We start from the raw sequence: 14,910 nt of genomic DNA, 5'->3' as shown, positions 1-14,910 counted from the left end.
TTTACCCTACTTTTGTATCATTCAAATGTATTAAAAAAAAAAAACACAAAAAAGAACTTGTTTTATTAGGAAAATACAATACATAGCATGAGAGATATGTATTATGATAATACATTAGTCTGTATGTATATGCAAAGCTGCCTGTTGAAATAAGGCTATGTATTAGTCTAGAAGATACCTACAACAAACAGGCACACACGTAAGCCCTGAAGTACATGTGCGTTTCAACGTATTGATGAATCTCACGCCCACCAAGTACACATTTCAAGCTGTTAGCAGATACCAGTTTAAAGATTTGACACACTAAAATGGGAGCTGGACCTGCTGACAGCTTCCAGGGTGTAGCACAGTGCCCCAGGACAGGAAGGAAGCCTGCTTTAGCCCCACCCCACTCTGCTGCTGACCAGGAGCTACCAGAGGTAGAGCCCGTGCCCCAACCCCGAGCCCTAGCCCTGAGCCCCACCCAAACCCACAGCCCCCTCCTACACCCCAAACCCCTCATTCTCATTGGCCCCAGCCCAGAGCCCCCTACCATGCCCTGAATCCCTCATCCCTGTCCCCACCCCAGAGCCCTCACCCCCTCCTGCACCCCAACCCCATGCCTCAACCTGCAGCCCCGCTGCAGTCCAAATCCCTCAACCCCACATCCCCAGCCTGAACCCCCCCCTGAACCCCAAAACCCTCATCCCTTGCCCCACCCCAGAGCCAGCACTCCCAGCCCAGAGCCCTCACCCCTCCCAACCCCAACCCCCTGCCTCAACCCACAGCCCCCTCCCACATTCCAAACCCCTCATCCCCACCCCCAGCCCAGAGCCCCACAGCCCCCTCCTGTACCCCAAACCCCTCATCCCCACCCCCAGCCCTCACTGCCTCCCAACTCCCTGCCTCAGCCCAGAGCCCCCTCCTGCACCCTGAACCCTCATTTCTGGCCCCACCCAGAGCCACACCCCCATTTAGAGCCTTCACCCTCTCCCGCACCCCAACCCCCTGCCCGAGCGCAGTGAAAATGAGTGAGGGTGGGGGAGAAAGAGCCACCGAGTGAGGGGGAAATGTAGTGAGCAGGGGACGAGGCCTTGGGGCAGGAGTGGGGCTAGGGTGTTTGGTTTTGTGCCAATAGGAAGTCGGCAACCCTACTCTCTACTGTTGCATGCCTGCACATGCGTGAGAGAAGAACATACAAAACAATACCTATTGCTGATAAGAGAGGTCAATAATGGGTACTACTGAATACATCCAAGACACCTAGAGGGACATTTCTACTATGTTTCCATTGTACCTGTATGTAAGGTAATTATTTATTATATTGCAGTAGTGTCTGGAGATCCCTCCTTAGATCAAAGATCCACTGTGCTAGTCACTATACAAACAGATTATGAGATAGTCCTGTCCTAAAACTCAGTTTATATTGGAAACAAGATAGACAAATGGTTAAGGGGGAAAAGATATTGGACATAATCCTTTTATAAAAGTTTTAGACACTACTCACCCATTTCCTTTTCTCTGAGGAAGGTGTTGAGCTTGCCAAGCTGCATGCCTTTGTTTTATTACTGGTAGTCTTAGAACAAGAAGGCTGAAAGAATATAATTGAGACGCAAACAAGGGGGAAATCATCAGGTGATTATAACATTTTTAATTTTATGCTGTATTCATTTTTAAGTACACATTTGCTACACAACTAAAGTCTGAGAAATTTGTTTGCCAAGAATCAAGAGTGATGTACTTATATTCATTTTCTCCTCACACACATCATTCCTTTTTCCAAAAGCCTCCCAGTGCCTATAATCACCTTCAGAGAATGCCATAAACTCTGCTAGCCATATTTCTGCACTTTTCCAAACTACTCCCACTTTGAGGAGCCTGTATAACACCATTTGATGGCTCTCTCCCTCACTTCATCCCTCCTAAATTCTGAGTGAGAAAACTTGCCGGTTTGAAGAAAACTTGTTGCCAAGAAGGCCAATGGCATTTTGGGATGTGTATATATAGGGGCATTACCAGCAGATCGAGAGATGTGATCATTCCCCTCTATTCGACATTGGTGAGGCCTCATCTGGAGTACCGTGTCCAGTTTTGGGCCCCACACTACAAGAAGGATGTGGAAAAATTGGAGAATGTCCAGTGGAGGGCAACAAAAATGATTAGGGGACTGGAACACATGACTAATGAGGAGAGGCTGATGAGGGAATTGGGGTTGTTTAGTCTGCGGAAGAGAAGAATGAGGGGGGATTTGATAGCTGCTTTCAACTACCTGAAAGGGGGTTCCAAAGAGGATGGATCTAGACTGTTCTCAGTGATAGCAGACGACAGAACAAGGAGTAATGGTCTCAAGTTGCAGTGGGGGAGGTTTAGGTTGGATATTAGGAAAAAAATTTTCACTAGGAGGGTGGTGAAACACTGGAATGCGTTACCTAGGGAGGTGGTGGAATCTCCTTCCTTAGATACTGGTTTGTCAGTAGCATAGCACACAGCCACCAACAAAAATAAAGTAAAATCCACAAAAGGTTGGGAGATGATTTTGACTGTGTGTGCAAGCGTGGCCAAACAGGGGTTGTGGCCATTAGAATCTACATTTAGCTTGTTGGACTACGATTTTCTTAAGTGATTTGCTGAAAAAAACATCTAAAAATCAATCACTGATTACAGGCATGTTACCATCACTGGGAATCTACTCATAATAAAACAAAAGGTTTTCTCTCCCCCGCCCCACCCCACTCTCCTGCTGGTAATAGCTTATCTAAAGTGATCACTCTCCTTACAATGTGTATGATAATCAAGGTGGGCCATTTCCAGCACAAATCCAGGGTTTAACAAGAACGTCTGGGTGGGGGGGGCATAGGAAAAAACAAGGGGAAATGGGTTACCTTGCATAATGACCTAGCCACTCCCAGTCTCTATTCAAGCCTAAGTTAATTGTATCCAATTTGTAAATGAATTCCAATTCAACAGTCTCTCGCTGGAGTCTGGTTTTGAAGTTTTTTTGTTGTAATATCGCAACTTTCATGTCTGTAATCGCGTGACCAGAGAGATTGAAGTGTTCTCTGACTGGTTTATGAATGTTATAATTCTTGACATCCGATTTGTGTCCATTTATTCTTTTACCTAGAGACTGCCCCTCTGCCATGTACATTGGTCAATACGTAAAATTAACTTAGGCTTGAATAGAGACTGGGAGTGGCTAGGTCATTATGCAAGGTAACCCATTTCCCCTTGTTTTTTCCTACCCCGCCCACGCACAGACGTTCTTGTTAAACCCTGGATTTGTGCTGGAAATGGCCCACCTTGATTATCATACACATTGTAAGGAGAGGTTTCAGAGGAACAGCCGTGTTAGTCTGTATTCGCAAAAAGAAAAGGAGTTCTTGTGGCACCTTAGAGACTAACCAATTTATTTGAGCATGAGTTTTCGTGAGCTACAGCTCACTTCATCAGATGTATACCGTGGAAACTGCAGCAGACTTTATATACACACAGAGAATATGAAACAATACCTCCTCCCACCCCACTGTCCTGCTGGTAATAGCTTATCTAAAGTGATCAACAGGTGGGCCATTTCCAGCACAAATCCAGGTTTTCTCACCCTCCACCCCCCCACACAAATTCACTCTCCTGCTGGTGCTAGCCCATCCAAAGTGACAACTCTTTACATAATCAAGTCGGGCTATTTCCTGCATAGATCCAGGTTTTCTCACATCCCCCCCACCCCCATACACACACAAACTCACTCTCCTGCTGGTAATAGCTCATCTAAACTGACCACTCTCCAAGTTTAAATCCAAGTTAAACCAGAACATCTGGGGGGGGGGTAGGAAAAAACAAGAGGAAACAGGCTACCTTGCATAATGACTTAGCCACTCCCAGTCTCTATTTAAGCCTAAATTAATAGTATCCAATTTGCAAATGAATTCCAATTCAGCAGTTTCTCGCTGGAGTCTGGATTTGAAGTTTTTTTGTTTTAAGATAGCGACCTTCATGTCTGTGATTGCGTGACCAGAGAGATTGAAGTGTTCTCCGACTGGTTTATGAATGTTATAATTCTTGACATCTGATTTGTGTCCATTTATTCTTTTACGTAGAGACTGTCCAGTTTGACCAATGTACATGGCAGAGGGGCATTGCTGGCACATGATGGCATATATCACATTGGTGGATGTGCAGGTGAATGAGCCTCTGATAGCGTGGCTGATGTTATTAGGCCCTGTGATGGTGTCCCCTGAATAGATATGTGGGCACAATTGGCAACGGGCTTTGTTGCAAGGATAAGTTCCTGGGTTAGTGGTTCTGTTGTGTGGTATGTGGTTGTTGGTGAGTATTTGCTTCAGGTTGCGGGGCTGTCTGTAGGCAAGGACTGGCCTGTCTCCCAAGACTTGTGAGAGTGTTGGGTCATCCTTTAGGATAGGTTGTAGATCCTTAATAATGCGTTGGAGGGGTTTTAGTTGGGGGCTGAAGGTGACCGCTAGTGGCGTTTTGTTATTTTCTTTGTTAGGCCTGTCCTGTAGTAGGTAACTTCTGGGAACTCTTCTGGCTCTATCAATCTGTTTCTTTACTTCTGCAGGTGGGTATTGTAGTTGTAAGAAAGCTTGACAGAGATCTTATAGGTGTTTGTCTCTGTCTGAGGGGTTGGAGCAAATGCGGTTGTATCGCAGAGCTTGGCTGTAGACGATGGATCGTGTGGTGTGGTCAGGGTGAAAGCTGGAGGCATGCAGGTAGGAATAGCGGTCAGTAGGTTTCCGGTATAGGGTGGTGTTTATGTGGCCATTGTTTATTAGCACTGTAGTGTCCAGGAAGTGGATCTCTTGTGTGGACTGGACCAGGCTGAGGTTGGTGGTGGGATGGAAATTGTTGAAATCATGGTGGAATTCCTCAAGGGCTTCTTTTCCATGGGTCCAGATGAAGAAGATGTCATCAATATAGCGCAAGTAGAGTAGGGGCTTTAGGGGACGAGAGCTGAGGAAGCGTTGTTCTAAATCAGCCATAAAAATGTTGGCATACTGTGGGGCCATGCAGGTACCCATAGCAGTGCCGCTGATCTGAAGGTATACATTGTCCCCAAATGTGAAATAGTTATGGGTAAGGACAAAGTCACAAAGTTCAGCCACCAGGTTAGCCGTGACATTATCGGGGATAGTGTTCTTGACGGCTTGTAATCCATCTTTGTGTGGAATGTTCGTGTAGAGGGCTCCTACATCCATAGTAGCTATTACCAGCAGGACAGTGGGGTGGGAGGAGGTATTGTTTCATATTCTCTGTGTGTATATAAAGTCTGCTGCAGTTTCCACGGTATACATCTGATGAAGTGAGCTGTAGCTCACGAAAGCTCATGCTCAAATAAATTGGTTAGTCTCTAAGATGCCACAAGTACTCCTTTTCTTTTTGCGAATACAGACTAACACGGCTGTTCCTCTGAAACCTGTCATTATGCAAGGCCCTGCATTTAGCCGTATGGAGTGGAAATCTATCAACTGCATGAAAAAACTTGTACAGATACAGACAGACATCATCTTCCTTTCCAAATGCAAACAGATGGACATCGTACCAAAAGGACTGAAGGTCAAAAATCCATTACAATCTACATACCACACAGACTATGCTGACAGCTTGTGCCTCACGCTCCCAAAGAAACTGCGGAATCACCTGATCAAGATCCTCTACAGCAAACAGGGAAAGATTAAGAATGAGCTCTCAAAAATGGATACTCTCATAAAGAACCAACCTTCCACACAAACTTCCTCGTGGCTGGATTTTACTAAAACTAGACAAGCCATTTACAACGCACACTTTGCTTCTCTACAAAAGAAAAAGGACACTAAACTTTCTAAACTACTACATGCTACAAGGGGCCACAGCAATGGTTCCCTCACCCCACCTAGCAATATTGTTAACCTATCCAACTATACTCTCAGCCCAGCAGAAGCAGCTGTTCTATCTCGGGGCCTCTCCTTCTGCCCCTCCACCCCCACGAACATGATACAGTTCTGTGGTGACCTAGAATCCTATTTTCGACGTCTCCGTCTCAAGGAATATTTCCAAAATACCTCTGAACAACATACTAATCCACAGAGGTCTCCCTGCCAACACTACAGAAAGAGGGATTCTAGATGGACTCCTCCTGAAGGTCGAAACAGCAGACTGGACTTCTACATAGAGTGCTTCCGCCGACGTGCACGGGCTGAAATTGTGGAAAAGCAGCATCACTTGCCCCATAACCTCAGCCATGCGGAACGCAATGCCATCCACAGCCTCAGAAACAACTCTGACATCATAATCAAAAAGGCTGACAAAGGAGGTGCTGTTGTCATCATGAATAGGTCGGAATATGAACAAGAGGCTGCTCGGCAGCTCTTAAACACGAGTTTCTACAAGCCATTACCCTATGATCCCACTGAGAGTTACCAAAAGCAACTACAGCATTTGCTCAAGAAACTTCCTGAAAAAGCACAAGATCAAATCCGCACAGACACACCCCTGGAACCCCGACCTGGGATATTCTATCTACTACCCAAGATCCATAAACCTGGAAATCCTGGGCGCCCCATCATCTCAGGCATTGGCACCCTGACAGCAGGATTGTCTGGCTATGTAGACTCCCTCCTCAGGCCCTACGCTACCAGCACTCCCAGCTACCTTCGAGACACCACTGACTTCCTGAGGAAACTTCAATCCATCGGTGATCTTCCTGATAACACCATCCTGGCCACTATGGATGTAGAAGCCCTCTACACCAACATTCCACACAAAGATGGACTACAAGCCGTCAAGAACACTATCCCCGATAATGTCACGGCTAACCTGGTGGCTGAACTTTGTGACTTTGTCCTTACCCATAACTATTTCACATTTGGGGACAATGTATACCTTCAGATCAGCGGCACTGCTATGGGTACCCGCATGGCCCCACAGTATGCCAACATTTTTATGGCTGATTTAGAACAACGCTTCCTCAGCTCTTGTCCCCTAAAGCCCCTACTCTACTTGCGCTATAAAGGATGACCCAACACTCTCACAAGTCTTGGGAGACAGGCCAGTCCTTGCCTACAGACAGCCCCGCAACCTGAAGCAAATACTCACCAACAACCACATACCACACAACAGAACCACTAACCCAGGAACTTATCCTTGCAACAAAGCCCGTTGCCAATTGTGCCCACATATCTATTCAGGGGACACCATCACAGGGCCTAATAACATCAGCCACGCTATCAGAGGCTCGTTCACCTGCACATCCACCAATGTGATATATGCCATCATGTGCCAGCAATGCCCCTCTGCCATGTACATTGGTCAAACTGGACAGTCTCTACGTAAAAGAATAAATGGACACAAATCAGATGTCAAGAATTATAACATTCATAAACCAGTCGGAGAACACTTCAATCTCTCTGGTCACGCAATCACAGACATGAAGGTCGCTATCTTAAAACAAAAAAACTTCAAATCCAGACTCCAGCGAGAAACTGCTGAATTGGAATTCATTTGCAAATTGGATACTATTAATTTAGGCTTAAATAGAGACTGGGAGTGGCTAAGTCATTATGCAAGGTAGCCTGTTTCCTCTTGTTTTTTCCTACCCCCCCCCCCCCCAGATGTTCTGGTTTAACTTGGATTTAAACTTGGAGAGTGGTCAGTTTAGATGAGCTATTACCAGCAGGAGAGTGAGTTTGTGTGTGTATGGGGGTGGGGGGGATGTGAGAAAACCTGGATCTATGCAGGAAATAGCCCGACTTGATTATGTAAAGAGTTGTCACTTTGGATGGGCTAGCACCAGCAGGAGAGTGAATTTGTGTGGGGGGGTGGAGGGTGAGAAAACCTGGATTTGTGCTGGAAATGGCCCACCTGTTGATCACTTTAGATAAGCTATTACCAGCAGGACAGTGGGGTGGGAGGAGGTATTGTTTCATATTCTCTGTGTGTATATAAAGTCTGCTGCAGTTTCCACGGTATACATCTGATGAAGTGAGCTGTAGCTCACGAAAGCTCATGCTCAAATAAATTGGTTAGTCTCTAAGGTGCCACAAGAACTCCTTTTCTTATTGTAAGGAGAGTGATCACTTTAGATAAGCTATTACCAGCAGGAGAGTGGGGTAGGGGGAGAGAAAACCTTTTGTAGTGGTAAACACCCATTTTTTCATGCTTTGTGTGTATAAAAAGATCTTCTATACTTTCCACAGTATGCATCCGATGAAGTGAGCTGTAGCTCACGAAAGCTTATGCTCAAATAAATTGGTTAGCCTCTAAAGTGCCACAAGTACTCCTTTACTTGTTAAAATATTGGCAGCACATCACTGGCTCCTAATCTAAAAAAAATGAGGATCACTACTCTGCCTTCGGATGTAACTAGGAGATAAACACTGCTTTCTGATTGACAATTTCTCTAGGAAAAAAATGCATATACCAAGAGGAAAGCCTCTCTGACAAGTTCTATACCTAAACTGCTCACAGCCTTCCTGAAAATCAGGAGTGAAACTTAAAAGAAGCTCACTGAGTCACTCTTGTTACTGCCCTCATGACCCTATCTTTCCTCTCAGCCACTGATTCACTCCTCTGACTATTAAGCATCTGCTAAGCAATTGAAACTCTGCTTTAAAAGTATGTTATTTTCACAAGAGTATTAGTTTTCTTACCTTGTTATCCAAGGCATCCGAACTTCCCTCCTTTTGCTTAGACTTCTTGGATTTCTTTTTGGACATCTCAAATTCCTAAAGAAAGTAATGTTAATCAATATTATTTCAAAATTATCTTTCCACTTCTTGCCAAATACATGTAATTTAATCTTTAGCAGCTGCATCAAATGTGATTGTGGGGAGAAAAATACTTTAGACTTAACTTTCCTCTCCCTGAATTCATCCTCATGAGTTCTCATTTTTTTCCTATTTACACTTAACAGAACAATAAAAGCAGACCTCTAGTAGAGCTGGATTCTAAGATCTCACTTTAACACTAGAGAAATACGGGGGAGGGGGGCAAGAGAAACAAAAAAAACACCTACCACAACACACGCTTCTCTCTGGGGGGAGAGAGCGCAAATGACGAGATAACTGGCTCTGTGGATGAGGGGAAAGCGGTGGTGGACGTGTTGTTCCTTGACTTTAGCAAAGCTTTTGACACAGTCTCCCACAGTATTCTTGCCAGCAAGTTAAAGAAGTATGGGCTAGATGGACGGACTATAAGGTGGATAGAAAGTTGGCTAGATTGTCGGGTATCAAGTGGAGTGCCCCAAAGGACGGTCCTCAGGCCAGTTTTGTTCTTTATCTTCATAAATGATCTGGAGGATGGTGTGGATTGCACCCTCAGCAAGTTTGCAAATGACACTAAACTGGGAGGAGTGGTAGATACACTGGAGGGTAGGGATAGGATACAGAGGGCCCTAGACAAATTAGAGGATTGGGCCAAAAGAAATCCGATGAGGTTCAACAAGGACAAGTGCAGAGTCCTGCACTTAGGATGGAAGAAACCCATGCACTGCTAAAGACTAGGGACCGAATGGCTTGGCAGCAGTTCTGCAGAAAAGGACCTAGGGGTTACAGTGGATGAGAAGCTGGATATGAGTCAACAGTGTGCCCTTGTTGCCAAGAAGGCCAATGGCATTTTGGGATGTGTATATATAGGGGCATTGCCAGCAGATCGAGGGATGTGATCATTCCCCTCTATTCGACATTGGTGAGGCCTCATCTGGAGTACCGTGTCCAGTTTTGGGCCCCACACTACAAGAAGGATGTGGAAAAATTGGAGAATGTCCAGTGGAGGGCAACAAAAATGATTAGGGGACTGGAACACATGACTAATGAGGAGAGGCTGATGAGGGAACTGGGGTTTTTTAATCTGCGGAAGAGAAGAATGAGGGGGGATTTAATAGCTGCTTTCAACTACCTGAAAGGGGGTTCCAAAGAGGATGGATCTAGACTGTTCTCAGTGATAGCAGACGACAGAAACAAGGAGTAATGGTCTCAAGTTGCAGTGGGGGAGGTTTAGGTTGGATATTAGGAAAAAAAATTTCACTAGGAGGGTGGTGAAACACTGGAATGCGTTACCTAGGGAGGTGGTGGAATCTCCTTCCTTAGATATTTTTAAGGCCAGGCTCGACAAAGCCCTGGCTGGGATGATTTAGTTGGGGATTGGTCCTGCTTTGAGCAGGGGGTTGGACTAGATGACCTCCTGAGGTCCCTTCCAACCCTGATATTCTATGATTCTATGAAATGACATGAAAGATGTTAGACAAATTATTAATGCATTATTGGAAGGCACTCTGGTACTATGGTGATGAGCATGGTATAACAAAGTAAAAAAGAGCTTCCCTGTCTTCAATTACACAAATACCTTGTTCTTGTAAACATTTCACAAGTTTGTGGAGCTGGACCTCCATTTTTCTTCTCTCCTTTTATCTGTTGCTGCCTTATGAACTTATTGCAAAGAAGAAAATTATCACTGTTGAGCTGTGTAGCTGTGAAATCACTATTTTATTCCCCTCCTAATTTCTTCTCCATTCCACTCTTCCAGTGGAATCTTGTAGGACTGCATTAAAGCTACATCCCTGAAGTATGCACAGAGAGAGGGACCAACTGATCCTAGAAGACTGATCTTTTTGAATGCAGCAAGCATGAAGCACGGGCTGTGAGAGGTGGCCAAGTTGCCCAGAAAAACCTTTGATCCAGGACCCCATCCCTAAGCATACGGGGGGGGGGGGGGGTTGCTATCTTAGGTAGGGGAAGAATGCATGGGGAAAAAAAAAATCCAGTGGAAGTAGAAGCTCCTTGCACCCAGCAACCCAAACTGCACAATCTGGCATTTAGTTGGAATAGTGGTAGAACTAGTTTCAAAGATCAAGGACTTTTCAGACCCCTCCCCACTAGGAAAAAAAAAAATTAAGAAAAGGGACATTTTCAGGTAAGGTAGGCCTAAAAAGTTTGATTTCAGGATGGGTGGGAAACTGTTGTTTGTAATGTTAATAAAAACATTTTCATTAATTTTAAAAGAATTTTTGATCATAAAACATTTTTCGTTTAGATTTAAAGTTCCCCTAAAATATTAGTGAACCAAATATGAGAGAAAGCTTTGGTGCACAAGAACTGAAATGTGCAACTGATTTGTGTTAGTTTCATCATCATATATAACTTAAAAGAAAAATGCAAACCAAAATTAAATCAGAAAAAGCAAATTAAATTTTTAACTCCGATAAACTCAGGTGTTCTTAAAAAGACACATAATGACGTTTTTCTAACAACAGTCTAACTCAATTTATTTATTTGGCCTATGCAATCCAGTCAAGCCAAGCCACAGCATTCTTATCAGCAATGTTCAAGGCACAAAGACCATCAAAAAGTTGAGTTATTTTGTAGTCCTCAACAACATGCATCATGGTTTGTGGCTGCCCACGCTGATATAGCAGACTGTTTCTAAAACACCACTAAATTCTGCTGCAGCACAAGTTCCATGTCCAGTACAAAACCAGCTAAGAAAGCTCCACTGCCTTTGTGGTAAATAAAACACAGGTTGATGCTGAGTGGAGTCCGAGACAAGATAATTATTTGTCAGTCTGTCTGCGGACCATGAAGCTTGCCACGTGTCTTCGACTGTAAATCCCTCACCCGGTAAACTTATCCGCAATGGGTGCTGTGAGGGCAGATGATCATGTGGTGGATTAAACAAGTCTTTAATTAATGGTAGATGTGGCATATCACACAATTTTGTTATGAGCTTTGCTACACTTTCCACTCTATGAACAGTGAGTGGAGCAATATTGCAGAGAACTGGTAACTATAGTAGAGGAGTAGATTTAAGTGTGCCTGAAATAATATGCTGTATGTAATGTTGATCATCCTTGTATGAGACAAGTAAGCCCAATAAAGTCATATCACGGAATCATAGAATTTAAGGCCAGAAGGCATCACTAGATCATCTAGTGTCACCTGTCTATCACAGGCCACTAACACCACCCAGCAACCCAAATCACACCAAAGTATTACAATCCTCAGCAGACCAAGCCTCTGGATGCCACAGGTAAAGAACTGCAGGACCAAGGTACACCAATGCCCCTGTGATGACAGGGAAATGATTCCAGACGATCCGGGCAAGCAATCTACACCCCATGCTACAGAAGAAGGCAAGCCCCCGCCCCCTACTCCATGGTCATTACCTATCTAACCTAGAGGAAAATTCCTACTCAGCGCCACATATGGTGCTCAGTTAGACCCCAAGCATGTGGGCAAGAACCAGCCTGTCTAACACTTTCAGGCTTATTATTATTATCACCATAGAGCCTAGGAGCCCTATTCATGGACCAGTACCCATTGTCATAGGCACTGTTCAAACACAGAACAAAAGATGGTCTCTGTCCCAAATAGCATACAATCTAAGTAAGAGACAACAGCTGGAAAAAGGCAGACCGATGGGAGAGTACAAGTAAATAATGAGACAATATTGGTCAAGTTGTGTTTGTTTGTTTGTTTGTAGGCATCACGGCAAAGAAGTTTTAAGGAGGGTTTTGAAGGAGCATATGGATGTTTACAGGCAGCTCTTCTCAAGCATGAAGCTCAGCACGGGATACAGCACAAAGCTGATTGTTTTAAGAGTGAACAAATGGGCGATGGAGGCTGGCCTTCGAAGAAACGCCACCTGGAATGGGTGCGTCAGGTCCGTCAGTACTTACTATCCAAGAGCTATTCAGTAGGGTGACTAATCGCTGTCAGGACAGAAACTGAGAACTTACCTAAACCCCTTTGCACCTCGCAGGTCAGTATCCTTGTTCCTAGTGCACCTACGATCGTGGCACCCACGCCAAAGAAGGGGAAGCAGAGAGAACTCCAGCCCGAGAACAGCTCGTTGCCGCCCCCCGCCCGCAGCAGCTCCAGCTGCTCCCCAGCCCCACCCCACCCCCTATGTTTACAGCAGCAGCAGCGGGGGCGGGATACCTCACAGACCCCGCGGGCAGCCTCCCTGCCACCCCGAGGAAATGCCCCATCCAGCCCCAGAGAACCACACGGCCCCTATCCCTCAGAGGAGGGGCAGCCAGCCGCCCGCCCCCCGAGCAAGCGAGCGAGCCTCTCTCCCAGCCAGCCCAAGGCAGAGGCTGGGGAACACAGACATCCCCGCAAACACAGCCCGGAGCTCTACTCACTGTGACGCCGTCTAGCCAAGGCCCAACGCAGACCTCATCGCACTGGCATTCTGGGCAGCGTAGTTTTCTCACTGCGTCTTTTGGCCGCTGGAGTCATTTGAACGTCACGCTCCCTGCCACGGGAGGGCAGTTGTTTGCTTTGGTCCCGGGGTATTCTGGGTAGTGTAGTTTTTTGCAGATATGCATCTCAGGAAGCGTAGTTTTTATTGGCGGGGCCCGAACAACGGCAGCCCGCCCCCTTGCGGCGAGTCGGCGCGGCCGTCTGCCCAGTGAGAGGAAGCGAGCAGGGAACAGCGCCCTCTCCCCTTCCCCGCGGTCAGGAGAGGCGTTTGCGGCTTCTGCTCGCGCTCCGCTCGCCAGCCCAGTAGTTCCGTGCTGTGTGTGGGGAAGATGGCGGCTGAGGAGGCTGTAGTGGCAGCGCTGGCCCGGCTGCCCCCCGAACAGGAGGAGCAGGAGGAGGAGGAGGCGGCTGGAGAGATCAGTAAGGGAGCGGCTGTGGGTGGGTGCGTGGGGAGGGCAGCCTGCGGTCTGGGGACAGAGCTGTGGAAGAAAGACACCCCCCCGGGCCATAGGGGCTGAGCTGAGGGGGGCGGGCGGGGGGCTGGGCGCCGGGGTGCCATAGCAGCAGCATCCCCACCAAGCCCGGGCATGGGAGTCAGGACTCCTGGGTCCTGCTGCTTCCCCGGCTGCCGGGAAGATACTGCCACCTGCGAGCCGGGCCGGCTCATGGTGGTGAAACGCCTTGAGCGGATGGCGCTAGGGAAACGCAACGCCTCAGCCGCCTCTGGTAGGTGGATAACCTGTGTTATTCCTACACTGCCAGTTCTCTCCTGCCTCTGGGACACTACTGGAGCCCATTGATGGAGCTGCCTCCTGCTCACAATCTCAGGGGTGTGATGCCCGTCCTGGGGCGGAATTTCAGATGGGGGGGCAACTTTAACCATGATTCTGGGGTGAGTTAGGCACCTGAAAACTGTAGGTGTTTTGCAGATAATAACTTAGAAATTAGCTGGCAGGAGCATTGTATCTAATTCCTATGTAAAGAAGGAAAATTAAATAAATATTATACTCATTCAGCTGTAGTAGTAACATGTTCTGACATCTTCTGTCAAGTCACTTAAGAGACACTGGTTAGGTTCAAAATATTAATGTACGGTATATTCTTACCTTATTATTAACTCTTGAATACAACAGTTGAAAGAGTTGTAGAAAAATCTAGATTCCTTTCTGCCATTTAGACTTCTTACTCTTTGCAGTTCACCAAGCTTGGAATAGGTCATTTAACTTTTGAAAACATCCTACTAGGGCAAGGCTCTGTGAGTTTATACTGCAACTGCCTGGGGCTCTAAGGGTGTTACCATACCACAAATAATAGACTAGAAACTTACCTTAAACAAGAGTGAAACTGACACTTTCAGGTCTTTTTCACAGTATTGTCAAACCCTAATGTTCAAAAATTATGAGATTGGCATAAAAATCATGAGAGTATGTAAAAATAATAGATTTGGTGTTCTTTTTGTTAGTCTTTGGCTTTTGCACCCTCAAGGGTGCACTGGGGTCACATTTTGAAGCTATCTCCACAGCCACGAGGGCTAGAAACTTACTTTTTCTTTATGAATGAAGGCTGAAATCATCACATATCCTTTGACTCCAGGAGCTGGGGTTTCAAGGAAAACAAGGACAAAATCATGAGAGCTGGCAACACTGCTTTCACTTCTGTCTAAAGGCTCGTTACTTTTAAAAAGGCTCTTAAACACAACACTACAATGATTGAGTTGCAGTTCTCACAGGAGAATTTTTAA

The 14,910-nt window shown here is 45.9% G+C and overlaps 2 protein-coding genes across 5 annotated transcripts in view; one reads left to right on the top strand and one right to left on the bottom strand.

Moving 5' to 3' along the window:
• The window catches only part of SWT1 (SWT1 RNA endoribonuclease homolog), a 76,300-nt gene extending 63,054 nt beyond the window's left edge, over positions 1–13,246 (bottom strand). For 2 of the 3 annotated variants that reach the window (XM_048860592.2, XM_048860594.2), the window contains exons 1-3: positions 13,109–13,246; positions 8,619–8,693; positions 1,487–1,570 (exon numbers count right to left, since the gene is read on the bottom strand). In XM_048860592.2, coding sequence (XP_048716549.1) covers positions 1,487–1,570; positions 8,619–8,684 — 150 coding nt within the window. In that variant the 5' untranslated portion in view covers positions 8,685–8,693; positions 13,109–13,246. Of the gene's footprint in view, positions 1–1,486; positions 1,571–8,618; positions 8,694–12,700; positions 12,837–13,108 lie in introns of those variants that run through there. The other variant, XM_048860593.2, reaches the window with a different exon arrangement.
• Positions 13,247–13,382: 136 nt separating this feature from the next.
• Positions 13,383–14,910, top strand: part of TRMT1L (tRNA methyltransferase 1L) — a 63,512-nt gene continuing 61,984 nt past the window's right edge. For both annotated transcript variants that reach the window (XM_048860599.2, XM_048860600.2), the window contains exon 1: positions 13,383–13,589. In XM_048860599.2, coding sequence (XP_048716556.1) covers positions 13,499–13,589 — 91 coding nt within the window. In that variant the 5' untranslated portion in view covers positions 13,383–13,498. The remainder of the gene's footprint in view (positions 13,590–14,910) is intronic.

Source organism: Caretta caretta, chromosome 8 (genome assembly GCF_965140235.1).
Source record: "Caretta caretta isolate rCarCar2 chromosome 8, rCarCar1.hap1, whole genome shotgun sequence".
Taxonomy (NCBI): Eukaryota; Metazoa; Chordata; order Testudines; family Cheloniidae; genus Caretta; species Caretta caretta.
Note: the sequence above shows the minus strand (reverse complement) of the source record. Positions and strands in the feature narration are given on the sequence as shown.